Raw genomic sequence first — 17,120 nt, 5'->3', positions numbered from 1 at the left:
ACACTATTAAGAAAATTTAGAGGAACGGCACTTGAAGCTGACTGCAGAGCGATTCTACTGTCTGCAACACGCACTGCGGGTAAGGGTCACGAAGATAAGATACGAGAAATTACGGCTCATACGGAGGCATAAATACAGTCGTTTTTCCCCCACTCTGTTAGCGAGTGGAAGAGGAGTGGAAATGGCTAGTGGTGGGACGTTTACCCTCCTCCACGCACCGTACTAATTGTGGAAAAGTAATTATTGGTAACGTATGTAATCAATATTAGTCTTACAAATTTCCTGATAATAGTAATGATCTTTTGACTCGCCGGGGTAGCCGAGAGCGCTAACCCGCTGCTTCCTGGACTCGGGTAGGCGCGCCGGCCCCAGATCGAATCCGCCCCACGGATTAACGACGAGGGCTGATGTGCCGACCAGCCTGGATGTGGTTTTTAGGCTGTTTTCTACATCCTGATAGGTGAATGCTGGGCTGGTCCCCATGTTCCGCCTCAGTTACATGGCTCACAGACATCTGAACACATTCGCACTATTCCATGGATTACACTCGATGCAGATAGTTAGTGTACACTAATTTCGTCCCAGGGGCTACGGGGTGGCGGCAGGAAGAGCATCCGGCTACCCCTTAACCATTAACATGCCAACTCCGATTATCAATGGCTGACCCTGCGTAACTGCGGGACAAGGCTCAAGAGATAGATAGATAGATAGATAGTAATGATCTTTTGAAAAAATTTAGTTACGTGACTGAAACAGAATCAAATCACTTAGTTTTTAGCCCTCAAAAAATTTCACTATACCCCTCAACGGGTTATTACCCTAGGTTCGAACCATTGTGTTTAAGTGATTGCGCGATAGTTCTCGCACATGTTGGCTCTACTGCTGCTCGGCTTAAGGGATATGAGTAACTTAATCTGCCCACTTTGTCCATCTCTCCACTACACTTATTCTCATTCTGCTGGTATAAAATTCTTAGGAGCAGATGCCTTTTCTTAACATTACTGGACCATTAGTTTCGCATGTCGTTAACATACCGACAAGTGTGGCTAGGTTGCAATCTGTCCTCCTTGCCTAACGCCCTGGGTGCGATTCCCGCTGCAGGGCGACGTGGCTGCGGCGGCTGCACTGCTGGCGCTGGGGGCGGTGCTCAGCCTGTGTGCGCCGGTGTGCGAGGCGGCCAACATCCTGGCCGTGTTCCCCGTGCCCGGCAAGAGCCACTGGATCGTGTTCCGCGAGCTGCTGCTCGAGCTGTCGCGCCGCGGCCACAACCTCACAGTCATCTCGCATTTCGCGCTGGACGAGCCGCCGCCGCCCAACTGGGAGCAGATCGTAGTAGGGGCCTACCACGAGGAGTTGCCCTCTGGTGAGTAGCAAGAAATTACACGACTGGGAGAAGATCACCATGGGGACCCAGCTCAAGGAGCTGCTCTCTGCTGTGTCGCACCAAGTTATACACTGGGAAGCAGATCATCGCAGTGGACTACTGTAATATTCCTGGCTTAGTCAGCCATCATATTAGGCTCCAAGAAGCTGTTCCCAGAGCAGTGGAGATGCAGGAAGTATATAGATGACGAAATGTGGTGAGAGGTACCTGTGACAGATGTTGGATTCGGTACCATTCCCGTGAGAAAGACCACCTGCATAATGCTACTGCTCTGTGTTCGGAGCAAGGGCGCCAAAACGTTAAAGTACAGTTATTATTATTAGTTAAACTACTCATTGGAATTACTTCACTTTTTAATATAAATGTCTCTCAACAGCTGACTATCAATCAGTCATTTTAGAATTATTAAAACAATTTAAATCAAAAAACAAAAGAATGACGAAATTACAGACGAAGCACTTCGGAAGCGTTCGAGTCACGCCTTTTCTGGTATGGCGTGCGACGTGTTTCGGGCTGTTCGTCACTCTGGAATATGCAGTCGAGAAGAGCAGACATGTTGTCTGTCGTAGGATGTGTTTGCAATTTTTATTTAAGTTCCTGTTCGTCACTCTGGATTAGGCAGTCGAGAAGAACAGACATGTTGTCTGTCGTAGGATGTGTTTACAATTTTTATTTAAGTTCCTGTTCGTCACTCTGGATTAGGCAGTCGAAATGTACAGTCATGTTGTCTGTGGCAGGATGCGTTTGCCAGTATTCAGTATTAAAAGATTCACTCCGGTAGTCACGAGGCACAGACACGTGCCACAAATAGTGTAAAGATACATTTTCGTAAACATTATGTTGGATCATGTACTTTGCTGTATCAGAAGGTGTTGTATTAAGATCACGTAGTCTTCTCGTGTGGCTATACGAAAATACGCGAGTGGCATCCAAAAGAAGTGATACATTATTTCAGAACAGAACCTCGCTAAAATTCAGTTTCAGCCTCAAGATACAGAACCTACGACCTGCGTGCTGTTTTCTGCGCTGGGGACATCAACTTGAAGACAGCAGGTTAGTGAACTATAACAGAACCTTCGTATCCCACACAGTGCAATGGAAACAACTAGGCGCCTCACGTGTACTGCATGCATAGAACAAATGTGCTCAGTGACACGTCATCTGCAGTAATGGAGAGGAGGTAAAGGAGGATGATCATTATTAACACCAACAATCAATTCATTCTTTCTTTCTTGCTGTACTACCACGAGAAGCTGCACTCTGGTGACTAGCACCAAATTGTTCAACTGGGCCGGCCAGTGTGGCCGAGCAGTTCAGGGCACTACAGTCTGGAACCGCGCAGCCGCTACGGTCGCAGGTTCGAATCCTGTCTCGGGCATGGATGTGTGTAATGTCCTTAGGTTAGTTAGGTTCAAGTAGTTCTAAGTTCTATGGGACTGATGACGTCAAAAGTTAAGTCCCAAAATGCTCAGAGCCATTTGAACCATTTTGTTCAACTGGCAGCAGATCATCTTGTCAGCCTACTGTGATAATCTGCCATCTGGTGAGTAGCACCAATTTATATAACTGGGAGCAGATCACTGTGGCAGCCTACCATGAGGAGCTGCCCTCTGGTGAGTAGCATCAAGCTATACAACTGAAAGCACATCTTCATGCAATCCTACCAGAAAGAGCTGCCCTCTGGTAAGTAGCAGCAAGTTATGCAAAAAAATGGTTCAAGTGGCTCTGAGCACTATGGGACTTAACTTCTGAGGTCATCAGTCCCCTAGAACTTAGAACTACTTAAACCTAACTAACCTAAGGACATCACACACATCCATGCCCGAGGCAGGATTCGAACCTGCGACCGTAGCGGTCGCGCGGTACCAGACTGAAGCGCCTAGAACCGCTAGAACACCCCAGCTGGCGCAAGTTATGCAATTGGGAGCAGATCACCATGGCGGCCTGCCACAAGGAACTGCTCTCTGGTGGGTAGCATCAAGTTATACAACTGGAAGCTCATCAGTGTGGGAGCCTACCACAATGAGCTGCCCTCTGGTGAGTAGCACCAATCTATACAACTGGAAGCAGATCACCGTTGGAGCCTACAACAATGAGCTGCCCTCTAGACAGTAACACCAAGTCATACAACTGCATGCAGATCACCATGCAGGCCTACCACGAGGAGCTGCCCTCTGGTGAGTAGCTAAAAGTTATAGAACTGGGAGCAGATCACCGGGGTACCTACCATGAGGAGCTGCTCTCTGGCGAGTAGCCCCAGCTTATACACTGGGGAGTGGATCACCATGGGGCCTAGCGTGAGGAGATATCCTGTTGTGAGTAGTGACAAACTTAATTTGGGATCCACGTGAGGGAGAGCACTGAGTTGTTACAGGTGAAGGTCAAAAACTAGGGGTGGAGTAGAGATCCCACTGTCTACTAGAGTGGTCCAGTTTACATTTTGAATTCACTGAATACAGGCAGGATTGTGCCGCAGACTTTATTAAAACTAAAGTTAAAGAGATTTGAAATTGCCACCCAGATTTTATTAGTGCTTGCACTGATGCGTCTAAGCAGGAGAATTTTATCATCGTGTTCCCTGACATTGTCATTAGGATAGGCCTCCCACAGCAGTTTTCAGTTCATTATCCAGAACTGTTTGCTACGATGGGGGCGCGGGAGCAGATGAGATGGCAATGTGACAAAAAATCCCTCTTCTGCCCAGGTGTCCAAGTGCTATTTTTGCTGTTGGTCAGATGTATCCAGCAGATAGGGTGGTGCAAAAAGTACAGAATGCTCTTCTTCTCTTGCAAAGGCTGCAAACGGAAACGGTTTTCTAGCGGTTTCCAAGGTACGTAGGGACCTGAGGAAATGATCTTGATGATGCCGCTGCTCAGGAGGTTTGCTCGTTTTCATTTCCTGCTCGCTGTTCTGTCCCTCAGGGGCTATTGCCACACACCTGACGCAGAACACCATGTGTTGGTTGGAGCGCAGTAGCTGGAAGTGGAGTGTTGTTTGATTGACATTTCACCAGCAACTTATAGTGAGCAGATTTTGCATCTTACTGAAAAAAAATGGCTCTGAGCACTATGGGACTTAACTTCTAAGGTCATCAGTCCCCTAGAACGTAGAACTACTTAAACCTAACTAACCTAAGAACATCACACACATCCATCTTACTGAAGATCCTGGTTCAGTTCCGACATCAGCGTAAGTTTATTTCGCAATAGGTGAACGGTCGTGATGCTCTCGAGGACGTCTAATAAGATAACGTTCTCAGTTGCTTGTCGGTGAGATCACAGCGTACAGCTACGGATAAGAGATACCGAAAAGGTGTCCTTCAGTGGCATGTGGATTCTCGCCGGAAGACTGATAAGACGTTATTGATGGCGGAAAGGTCACAACAAAAAAAGTTTTAGTAGTGAAAAGCAGAACTCGATACTTAACGTCTTCCTCCAGATGATGTTAAGACTCCATCTCCTTCATCAACCGATCTGCACTTGCAACTTCACAAAACTGGCAGGCACGACGTACTATCACGCGGTGTACGCTTTCACGACTGGTATTTGGATCCTTGCTGATTTTTTGGTTTTCTGTACATCTAACGGTAAACACGGAACCCTTATTTTAACACTTTGTTGTCCACCTGTCTGTCCGACTGCCTTTTTCTCAGGAAGGGGCAGACGTACCAAGTTGATATTTATGTTACATACGAAGGTCTACGATCTATTGGTGGTCTAATATACGTAAGTTTGTAGGTCAGTGCAATCAAAACGTTCAGCCATTTATGTCACATATTTTTACACTCGCAAATTCACTCATCAAAATCTATAAGGTACTTCCCATTGGACTAGAATCTTGAAATTTAACAAAAACCAAGGTTTCACAGTAAAGCTAAAGGAAAAATTCCTAAAAATTGTTAAATTTTAACTATATCACAGGGAAATTTTTTTATCATTTGTTGTCCGACTGTCTATCTGTCCGTCTCTTAATACCCCTTTTTCTCACGAATGGGTAGAGTTGCTCCCTCTTCCAACTATGGCGACTGGGGAAGGAGGTGTCTTTCTGCTGGGTACCAGGGCACATGGAAATTATGGCGAATAAAAGGGCTGATCGAGCAGCCAAGGAGGTCTTTCAGTGTGCTATCCCCCTGAATGTCCTCATGTCCTATAAAGTCCTGTGTCGCTGGGAACATGAGTGGCTAGAAGTGACCGACAACAAGCTCCGTGTCGTCAAGCCCACAACTCGGCCGAGGCATCCTTCCTACCAGCCAGGTCGACGGGACGAGGTCCTCCTTACTCGTCTTCGCATCGGCCACAGCCCTATGACGCATCGATTTTTACTCCGGCGAGAGGACCCTCCAATGTGTAGCGCTTGTGGCGTGCAGATCACGGTGCACCACATTTTATTGGACTGCATTTTATTTGCTGACCAGCGGACTGCAGCGGATTTGCCGGCGGATCTGCAGTCTATGTTATGCAATGATCAAACGAATGTGGTTCGCGTTTCAAAGTTTTCTGAATTGTCCCATGTTTTAACAAGATTTTGGGGAGATGTTTTTAATGTGTCAACCGGGTGGCTGGCTCACCCAAGTTTTTTGTAAGTGGTCAGCCAGTCACATTTCCCTGTACTGTTCTTTAAGCTCTTCTGTGTTTTGTTTTCCCTCTGTTTTAATTTCTTGATTAGCTATCTTGCCTCCTCATTGGTTTTAGTGCATGTGGGAGTGCCTGTTTGATAGAGAAAATGTGGTCATTTCGTGTGCATACGTGTACGACAGTTTTCGTTCTTATCCACATTCGTTTATTTTAATCACTGTTAGGACGCTGATAACATCACCGTTGGACGCCCATAAAATCCCCAAACCACACACATACACGACTTATCGCCTTGAAATTTATGTCGCATATTAAGGTCTACAGTTACTTGGCGGTGTAATAAATGTAAGGTTCTAAACCGATGCAATCAAAAGATGCGAACATCTATGTCACGTATTTTTATACTCATAAACTCAGTAATCAAAGTGTACATCCCATTTGCCAAGTATCATGTCATTTGGCAAGAAGAAAGAGTCATAGTACGAGTAACAAAAAACCGTAAAATTGTTATTTTGTAATTCTATTGCACGAAAAAAATATTTCTTTTGTGACTTCTTATTCAGCTTCAAACTTAAAATGAAAACATACTCGAAAGTCTTGGAATTACCGTGACCGATAACTTGCGAGTATCAGTGCTGATAACAGGAAAAGTCGTCTAGATTCTCGATTCCCGAGATGGATTCACTGTCCGTATCCATAACTGAAGTTCTGCGGATCCCCCCGAGCGCTAGTGCTTCTCGCACCTGGCCAGTTTTTGTTTTACGGAGATTAGGCCGTGGTCCGAGGTATAATTCTCTGCCTAACGTTTCATCTCCTAATACTGCAGACGTCCTCAGAGGCTACTGTGCCGTCACGAGATGTCACACGTCCACGCCGACTTGAAATTCCGCGTCATTACATGAGAGCGAGTTCTACCAGGCTCGGCTGGTGGAGCCAGGCTACTGCAGTTTCCCCGCCCTGTACGAGAGGGCATTGCTGTCGCGAGTGGCGGAGCTCCAGCGCCGTCTGCAGGTGTCGGGGAAGCCCCGCTGCGATGGAATGTTGTGGACCAGCCGAACAGGACGGACTTCAGAAGGTACCTGAGCAGCCAGTGGCTGGTTGGTAGCTGGCAATACGTATGTGCTGTTCGAGGGTGGAAGTACGGCATGTCGGGTGTCGTTTTGTTGCAGAGGGCTCTGGTATTTGCAGTTCCTTGAGAACACGAACTGGGAAAGTGTCTTGAGCTGTGAATGGGATAGAAATTGGTAAATGTGATGTACATGTCCAGACAAACAAATGATTACAATTCCAGAAAAAATTTGGCGATTTATTCCAGATAAACTGTTTCACAAATGGAGAAAGTTATTAAACACGGTTTTCCGAAACTCCTTCACCAAAGAAGACGAAGTAAATATTCCTAAATTGCAATCAAGAATCATAGAAGTAGATATTCTCGGTGTAGCAAAGCAGAATAAATCACTTAATAAAGGCAAGGCCTCCAGTCCAGATTGTATACCAGTCAGAATCCTTTCAGAGTACGCTGATACAATAGCTCGATCATAGAAAGATCCTTACCTAAAGACTGGAAAATTGCTAAAGTCACAGCATTACCCAGAAAGGGAAACAGGAGTAATCCGCTGAATTACAGGCCTATACCACTAACCTCGATTTGCAGTAGGGTTTTGGAACGTATTCTGTTTTCGAACATAATGAATTATCTCGAAGTAAACGATTTATTGATATATGTATGTATGTATGTATGTATGTATGTTAACCGGGGACCTAGAAACGACAGAGAGGCGCTGTCCTCGCCACAGCCGCAGTAGTCCACAACCCCACGACGACTACCGCAGTCCACTTCACACCTCCGCCGCCCCGCACCGAACCCAGGGTTATTGTGCGGTTCGGCCCCCGGTGTCCCCCCCCCCCCCTCCCCAGGGAATGTCTCACACCAGAAGAGTGTAACTCATATGTTTGCGTGATAGAGTAATGGTGGTGTACGCATACATGGAGAACTAGTCTGCGCAGCAATCACTGACATAGTGTAACTGAGGCGGAATAAGGGGAACCATCTGCATTCGCCGAGGCAGATGGAAAACCGCCTAAAAACCATCCACAGACTGGCCAGTTCACCGGACCTCAACACAAATGCACCGGGTGGATTCGTGCCGGGGACCAGGCGCTCCTTCCCACCGGAAAGCAGAGCATTAGACTGCACAGCCAACCGGGTGGGCTATTGATATATAGTCAGCACGGATTCAGAAAATATAGTTCTTGTGAAACACAACTAGCTCTTCATACTCATGAAGAAATGAGTGCTATCGACAGCAGGTGTCAAATTGATTACTCATTTTTAGATTTCCATTAGGCTTTCGACACCGTTCCTCACAAGCGACTTGTAACCAAACTGCCTGTCTACGGTATATCGCCTAAGTTGTGCAACTGGATTCGTCATTTCATGTCAGAAAGATCACAGTTCGTAGTAATAGACGGAAAGTCATCGAGTAAAACAAAAATAATAACCGGGGTTCCCCAAGGAAGTATTATAGGCCCTCTTTTGTTTCTGATGTATATTAATGATGTAGCAGACAATCTGAGTAGCCCTCTTAGATTGTTTGCAGATGATGCTGGCATTTACCGTCTTGTAAAGTCACCCAATGACCAAAACGAATTGCAAAATGATTTAGATAAGATATCTGTATGTTGTGAAAAGTCGCAGTTGACCCTGAATAAAGAAACGTGTGTAGTTATTCACATGAGTACTAAAAGAAACCTGCTAAATTTACATTACACGATAAGTCACACAAATATGAAGGCTGTAAATCCAACTAAATACTTAGGAATTACAATCGACCTAAACTGGAATGATCACATACGAAATGTTGGGATAGAGCAAACCAAAGACTGCGATTCATTTGGAGAACACTTAGAAGGTGCTACAGGTCAACTAAAGAGACTGCTTACACCACGCTTGTCCGCTATATTCTGGTGTGTTGCTGTGCAGTGTGTGACTGACGAATGACATCGAAAAAGTTCTAAGAAGGGCATCTCGTTTTCTATTATCGCGAAATAGGGGAGATAGTGCCACAGACATTATACGTGAATAGGAGTGGCAATCATTAATCACAGGCGTTTTTTGTTGCTACGGGATCTTCTCATGAAACTTCAATCAACAGTTTTCTACTCCGATTGCGAAAACATTCTGTTGGCACCCACCTACATAGGAAGAAATGATCATCATGATAAAATAAGAGAAATCCCGGCACGCACATAAAAATTTAAGTGGTCGTTTTGCTTGTTTGTCGTTCGAGAATGGAATGGTAGAGACACAGCTTGAAGATGGTTCATTAAACCCTGTGCCAGGCACTTTAGTGTGGAGAGCCGAGTAATCACATAGATCACGTAAGTATTAGAGCAACAAGGACGTCACCTCACTCTCCATTGTTGCCAAATTTATTCAAGATGGCGGATCCAAGATGGCGGCGATAGATATGGCAACATTGCAATGATGTCATGGTGGGAAGTTGAAATTTTGTTGGGAAGATAGGTCAATTGGCCTACCTCCACTAACCTAACCATCTCTCCTCCCCCCTCCCCTATCCACCCCTCCCTCCCTCCCCAACCCCCCACCCTCTCTTCCCCCAGAAAACGGCGGGATGTCCAAATTCCCATCAGGAAAATGCAACACACCATAGCTACCTCCACTAAACTAACAAAATGGCCTGAAAATACATTACTTGGCTACCTCCACTGACCTAACCCTCTCCCCTCCCCCTCCACTATCCACCCCTCCCTCCCCCATAAAATGGCAGGAAGTCCAAATTCCCATCAGGAAAATGGAACACACCATGACTACATCCACTAACCTAACAAAATGGCCGGAAAATACATTACTTGTGCTACCTCCACTAACCTAACCCTCTCCCCCCTCCCCTATCCACCCCTCCCTCCCCAACTTCCCCACCCTTCCCTGTCCCAGAAAACAGTGCAAGTCCAAATTCCATAAATTCCATCAGGACAATGCAACACACCTCGACTACCTCCACTAACCTAAGAAAATGGCTGGAAAATAGCTTACTTGGGATACCTCCACTAACCTAAGTCATCCAAGTGCCACCTCTTCCTAGGAATTGACAGTAAAATGACTCAGCCTGTGCTAGATAGGATGCACATATGCCTCTGTTTTCAGTCTTTATTTAAACAATTAGAAACAGTATCGCCATCAAGTGTGTTAACTCTGAGGTCCAGAGTCCAGCTGACCTAGTGCACCAACGCTGTCGCCCCTCCCATGACGTAATCCAAGATGGCAGTCTGGAGGGGGAAAATGGCGTAAAAGGACTCTCCTGTGCTGGGCTGCTGGATAGGAGCTGTTTTGCAGGCAGTCTTAATTTAAACAATTTGAGGCAGTAGCTCCTTCCACTATATTCACTGTGTGTGCGTGCTGTGGGGGGGGGGGGGGAGGGGGGCAGGAAGAACTGGCCACAGTTCGCGAGCAGCTGAGTGTGCTGTTAGCCATGGTCAGCCGCCTTCAGGCTGCTGCTGCCTCGAGGTGCAGCGACGGCGGAGGGTCTGGTGTGGTTCTTGGGACACCTCAGGTGTCGGTTACTGCGTCCGCTAACTCAGCCGCCGAGGCAGCTTCTAGTGTACCCGGCGCATTGGGGCTGCCCGTACCTCAGGGTGAGTGGCGGACTGCAACGCGTTCACGTCACTCGAGGCGGAGGGCCAATGTGGAGGCTGGCCGGCTGGCCTTACCTGCTCATCCTGTCAGTGGGCAGGTGGCCGCTCCTTCAGCAGGGCCTGAGCAGGCACACGGGGACAAAGGCTTGCTGGTTATTGGGAGCTCCAACGTTAGGTGGGTGATGGAGCCCCTTAGGTCAATTGCATACAGGGCTGGAAAGAAATCCAACGTGCACTCAGTTTGTCTGCCGGGGGGCCTCATCCAAGATGTGGAGGTGGCCTTGCCTGTGGCTATCGAGCGTACGGGGTGCAGTCATCTGCAAGTAGTAGCTCACGTTGGCACCAATGATGCCTGTCACTTGGGTTCTGAGGCAATCCTCAGTTCGTACAGGTGGCTGGCGGATTTGGTGAAGACTGCTGGCCTCGCACATGGGGTGCAAGCAGAGCTCTCTATTTGCAGCATCGTTCCCAGAGTGGATCGGGGTCCTTTGGTTTGGGGCCAAGTGGAGGGTCTCAACCAGAGGCTTCGACGACTCTGTAATTGTCTTGGCTGCAGATTTCTAGACTTGCGCTATTGGGTGGGGAATTATAGGACGCCCCTAGATAGGTCAGGGGTGCACTACACAAAGGAAGCAGCTACTCGGGTAGCAGAGTATTTGTGGTGTGCACATGTTTTTTTTTTTAGGTTAGGCAGTAGTGCGAGGTGTCCTGATGAACATTCACCAGTCGATGTGCAGGCAGGGAAATCAGGACGCACTCAGTGTAAAGACACTTCAGCTATCAAGATATTAGCAGTAAATTTTCAGAGTGTTTGGAATAAAGTTCCTGAATTTGCTGTCCTCCAGGAAGTGTGTGGCGCGCAAATTATTCTTAGGACTGAGACCTGGCTGAAGCCTGAGATAGGAAGTTCTGAAATATTTAGTGAGGGTTGGAACGTGTATCGGAAAGACAGATTAGACACTGTAGGAGGTGGTGTCTTCATTGCAGTTGACAAAAATATTGTGTCTACTGAGGTCAAAGTAGAGTGTGATTGTGAAGTTATCTGGACACGTTTAACAGGGCTAGGGGAAATAAAGTTAATTGTGGGGTGTTATTACCAGCCACCAGAATCCACCACGACAGTTCTAGAATTATTCAAAGGGAGTCTACATTGTGTATCGCAGAAGTACCGGGATCATGCTATATTAGTCGGAGGCGACTTCAACCTACCTAGTATAGACTGGGATGTCTATGGATTCATTACAGGTGGTACAGACAAGCCGTCATGTGTATTACTTTTGAACGCATTATCCGAAAACTGTCTTGAGAATCTAAATCGAGAGCCAACGCGTAATGGAAATATTTTAGATCTGGTAGCCACAAACAGACCAGGCCTCATCGACGGTGTCAGTATTGAGACAGCGATTAGTGATCATGATGTTGTCATTATGACTATGTTTACGAAAGCTAAAAAGTTGGTCAAGAAGGCTAGGAGAGTATTCATACTAGAAAGAGCAGATAAGCAGTTGTCAGCACCCCACTTAGTAAATGAATCAACTTCATTTACTTCCGGAACGATGGACGTGGAAGAATTATGGGCAAATTTTAAACACATTGTAAATCATGCATTGGACAAGTATGTGCCGAAAAAGTGGGTTACAGACGGAAAAGACCCACTGTGGTTTAACAGCGCAATTCGGAGAATGCTCAGGAAGCAAAGGCAGTTGCACTCGTGGTACAAGAATGATCGAGAGAATGAGGACAGGCAAAAGTTAGCAGAGATTCGTGCTGCTGTAAAAACAGCGATGCGCGAAGCATTCAATCACTACCACCGTCATACCTTAGCAAAAGATCTTGCTGAAAACCCAAGGAAATTCTGGTCTTACGTAAAATCGGTAAGCGGGTCGAAGGCTTCCATCCAGTCACTCACTAATCAGTCTGGCCTGGCAACGGCAGACAGCAAAACGCAAGCTGAAATTTTAAATTTAGCATTTGAGAAATCTTTCACGCAGAAGGATCATACAAACATACCGCCGTTTGAGTCTCGTACAGATTCCCGTATGGAGGACATAGTGACAGACATCCCTGGGGTTGTGAAGCAGCTGAATGGGTTGAAAATAAATAAATCGCCAGGTCCTGATGGGATACCATTCGGTTTTACAGAGAGTACTCTACTGCATTGGCTCCTTACTTAGCTTGCATTTATCGCGAATCTCTTGCCCAACGTAAAGTCCCGAGCGACTGGAAAAAGCGTAGGTGACGCCTGTATATAAGAAGGGTAGAAGGACGGATCCTCAAAATTACAGACCAATATCCTTAACATCGGTTTGTTGCAGGATTGTCGAACATATTCTCAGTTCGAATATAATGAATTTCCTTGAGACAGAGAAGTTGCTGTCCATGCATCAGCACGGCTTTAAAAGCATCGCTCCTGCGAAACGCAACTCGCCCTTTTTTCACATGATATCTTGCGAACTATGGATGAAGGGTATCAGACGGATGCCATATTCCTTGACTTCCGGAAAGCGTTTGACTCGGTGCCCCACTGCAGACTCCTAACTAAGGTAAGAGCATATGGGATTGGTTCCCAAATATGTGAGTGGCTCGAAGACTTCTTAAGTAATAGAACCCAGTACGTTGTCCTCGATGGTGAGTGTTCATCGGAGGTGAAGGTATCATCTGGAATGCCCCAGGGAAGTGTGGTAGGTCCGCTGCTGTTTTCTATCTGCATAAATGATCTTTTGGATAGTGTGGATAGCAATGTGCGGCTGTTTGCTGATGATACTGTGGTGTTCGGGAAGGTGTCGTCGTTGAGTGACTGTAGGAGGATACAAGATGACTTGGATAGGATTTGTGATTGGTGTAAAGAATGGCAGCTAACTCTAAATATAGATAAATGTAAATTAATGAAGATGAATAGGAAAAAGAATCCTGTAATGTTTCAATACTCCATTAGCAGTGTAGCGCTTGACACAGTCTCGTCGATTAAATATTTGGGTGTAACATTGCAGAGCGATATGAGGTAGGACAAGCATGTAATGGCAGTTGTGGGGAAGGCGGATAGTCGTCTTCGGTTGATTGGTAGAGTTTTGAGAAGATGTGGTTCATCTGTAAAGGAGACCACTTATAAAACATTAATAGACCTATTCTTGAGTACTGCTCGAAAGTTTTGGATCCTTATCAGGTCGGATTGAGGGAGGACAGAAGCAATTCAGAGGCGGGCTGCTAAATTTGTTACTGGTAGGTTTGATCACCACGCGAGTGTTACGGAAATGCTTCAGGAACTCAGGTGGGAGTGTCTAGAGGAAAGGAGGCGTTCTTTTCGTGAATCGCTACTGAGGAAATTTAGAGAACCAGCATTTGAGGCTGACTGCAGTACAATTTTACTGCCGCCAACTTATATTTCGCGGAAAGACGACAAAGATAAGATAAGAGAGATTAGGGCTCGTACAGAGACATATAGGCAGTCATTTTTCCCTCGTTGTGTTTGGGAGTGGAACAGGGAGAGAAGATGCTAGTTGTGGTATGAGTTACCCTCCGCCACGCACCGTATGGTGGATTGCGGAGTATGTATGTAGATGTAGATGTAGAGGTCTGGAGTCCAACTGATCTAGTACACAGTACTGCCACCAGCATGCACTTTCATCGCATGGCGGTCTGGAGGGGGAAAATGGCGGGAGAATGGCTCAGCCTGTGCTGGGATACTGGAGCAAGGGGGGAGTGTACTTTATTTATCTTCGAGTAATTTATTTAGGGACGGATTTGACATAGTATATTTATTACACCGATACAAAACATTCACCCTGATGTGCTCGGGGTCACAATACACAGCATACAGACACGCAAACAACTCGTAAATTACCGAACTAATGCAGTACACTAATGTGCAGAGACGCAAAAACTCCTTCATTGTCAAAATAATGCATGTAAAACGCTTTGCAGACAAGCTTGTTTATCGTCAACTGTCTAAATCATGCATTGCACAGCCTACAGATCTGTTCACAAAATAATGCAACAGACACGCAAACACTTCGTAAATTGTCAAAAAATAATGCCTGTGTAACGCTGTTTAAACACGCTTATAGCGCTTAAACACCCGAAAATAATGTAGTGCAAAACTCCCAGTGCACGTAAGAAACGCAATGTATCAGTAATTTCAGGAAGCAAACACGTGATGTCTCGTTAGAACCATTGGGAAGAACGCAATCGGTGTTATCTGGGCTATTTTCGTAAACAGCTCCTGGCCACTGCGAGAACATTTTGTAGCGATGCGTCAGCCATGCTGGGCAGGGAAGCACGCATGCTTGGCTAGACATGGCTCGCATGTCCCATTAAGAACACTAGGAACAATGCAGCCTGTGCTATTCTGGGAAGCAATGGAACAGATTTCTGCAGCGTCTGCGAGGATGAGTTGCTCGGCAATTAGGTCTTCGTTGGACCACAGGTAGAGAGAGGGATCGCGCCAGTGATGGTGAACGCATGTGTCTGGTCCAGAGGGTGACTGTACGCTTGTTTAAGTAGACATGTGACGTCAGTATAATACTCAATGAACTCTAAGGGTAGGCGCGAGTTTCACCTGCCATCGGCAGCGACGTGACAGCACTGGCTTGTGTCCCGCTGGCCCTGCAGAGTGCGAGCGCGCATTGAACAGTTTGCTGATACATTGCGTTTTTTTAGAGTTATGTGCATCCTACCCAGCACAGGCTGAGTCATTTTACCGCGAATTCCTAGGGAGAGGTGGCGGTTAGATGACTTAGGTTAGTGGAAGTAGCCCAATTAACCTATTTTGCGGCCATTTTCTTAGGTTAGTGGAGGTAGTCGTGGTGTGTTGCATTCTCCTGATGGACTTTGAATTTCGCGCCATTTTCTGGGGGAAGGGAGGGGGTGGGAGTGGGAGAGTAGGAGGGGATGCTATGGGAGGGGTGGGGTAATGGGAAGGGTTTAGGTTAGTGGAGGTAGCCCAATTGACCTATCTTCCCACCATAATTTGAACTTGTCACTGTGACATCATAGGAACATTGCTATATCTATCGCCGCCATCTTGGATACGCCATCTTGAACAAATTTGGCATCAGTGGAGAGTAGGGTGATGTCCTTGTTGCTCTACTACTCACATAGGTAGAACGAGTTGGTCCACCTCTGGCCCTCAGGCAAGCAGTTATTCAGGTTGGCACTGACTGACAGAATTGTTGGATATCCTCTTGAGGGATATAGCCCGAAATTATGTCCAACTGGCGCATTACGTAGTCGATAATCCAAGGTGGTTGGAGGGCCCTGCGCATTATGCTCCAAACGATTTCAATTGAGAAGAGATCAGGGACCTTGTTGGCATAGGTAGGGTTTGGCAAGCATGAAGAGAAGCAGTAGAAACTCTTCCCGTTTGAGGGCGAGCACTATCTTCCTGAAATGTAAGCCCAGGTTGGATTTCCATGAAGGACAACAAAACGGGGCGTAGGATATTGTTGACATACCGATGTGCTATAAGACTGCTGCAGGTGGCAACCAAAGGGATGCTACTATCAAAAGAAATGGCACCCCAGATCATCACTCCTGGTTCTCGAGCCATATGGCATGCGATAATCAGGTTGGCATTCAAGCGCTGCCTGAGACGTCTACAGACAGGTCTTTGGCCTGGGAGATCATTGACTGGAATATAACTGTCTTCTTTGAACGATCCTGCTTCGAACTGAGCCTCGAAGACCAGCTTGCCAAATCCTACCTTGGCCAGCAATGTCGCTGGATCTCTGTCCAAACTGAAAACGTTTGGAGGAATACGGGCAGGGCCGTCCAACTGTCTAGGATTTACACGATTGAAAGCGCCAATTGGACAGAATTTCCTCCATGGCATCCCTCAGGAGGACATCCAACAGCTCTACCACACAATGTCAAGCCGAATAACTGCTCGCATAAAAGCGAGAGATGAACCAACACGTTATTGACTTGCTCAGTTTGTGAAGCTCTTTCCCTTGAATAAATCATCTAATTTTTATCAAATTGTATTTCTCTTTTTGTCTCTGCATGTACATCACATCTACCAAATTCCGTCGTATTTGGACAGTTCTTTCGTGGTGCGTTGTTTTTCCTGTCTTAGAGTGTATTTACATGAAAACAGCAGACAGTAGTACTACGTGGGCTATTACTGTGTGCAAGGCTGGCCATGTTATTACTGTGTCAAGTGATTTTGTGAAATACTCATCACGCCTGGTTCTGAGTACAAAGGACAAAATTACTTCAGGCTGGCGTAACAGCAGTATTCAGTGTACCAGTTCGTATTTGCCATCAGTGATGCTTATGTATCTGGATAATAAAACTGTTTTTGGGTAAACTGTGATGAGTGACAAGTCTAATTTTTTATAGTTCTGTATATGACAGGGCCTGTGGGCACGAAGAAGTAGAGCAAATTTCCCGTGAATTTTTTTGCCTCTTGTATAACGTGATTTTATTTAGCTCACTGGTTCTATTCATTGACATTGTTATCAATTTTGTATATTCCTTCCAGACTTTTTATTTTATGACTTCGTCTAGCG

General features: G+C 46.2%; 1 protein-coding gene across 1 annotated transcript in view; it reads left to right on the top strand.

Moving 5' to 3' along the window:
• The window catches only part of LOC124712095 (UDP-glycosyltransferase UGT5-like), a 133,919-nt gene that overhangs the window by 80,220 nt on the left and 36,579 nt on the right, over positions 1-17,120 (top strand). Inside the window, exon 2 of the mRNA XM_047242392.1 lies at positions 1,102-1,363. Within this exon, the coding sequence (XP_047098348.1) occupies positions 1,102-1,363 (262 nt within the window). The remainder of the gene's footprint in view (positions 1-1,101; positions 1,364-17,120) is intronic.

The sequence above is a fragment of the Schistocerca piceifrons genome, chromosome 8 (assembly GCF_021461385.2).
Source record: "Schistocerca piceifrons isolate TAMUIC-IGC-003096 chromosome 8, iqSchPice1.1, whole genome shotgun sequence".
Classification (NCBI taxonomy): Eukaryota; Metazoa; Arthropoda; class Insecta; order Orthoptera; family Acrididae; genus Schistocerca; species Schistocerca piceifrons.
This window is presented reverse-complemented; position numbering and strand designations above follow the sequence as displayed.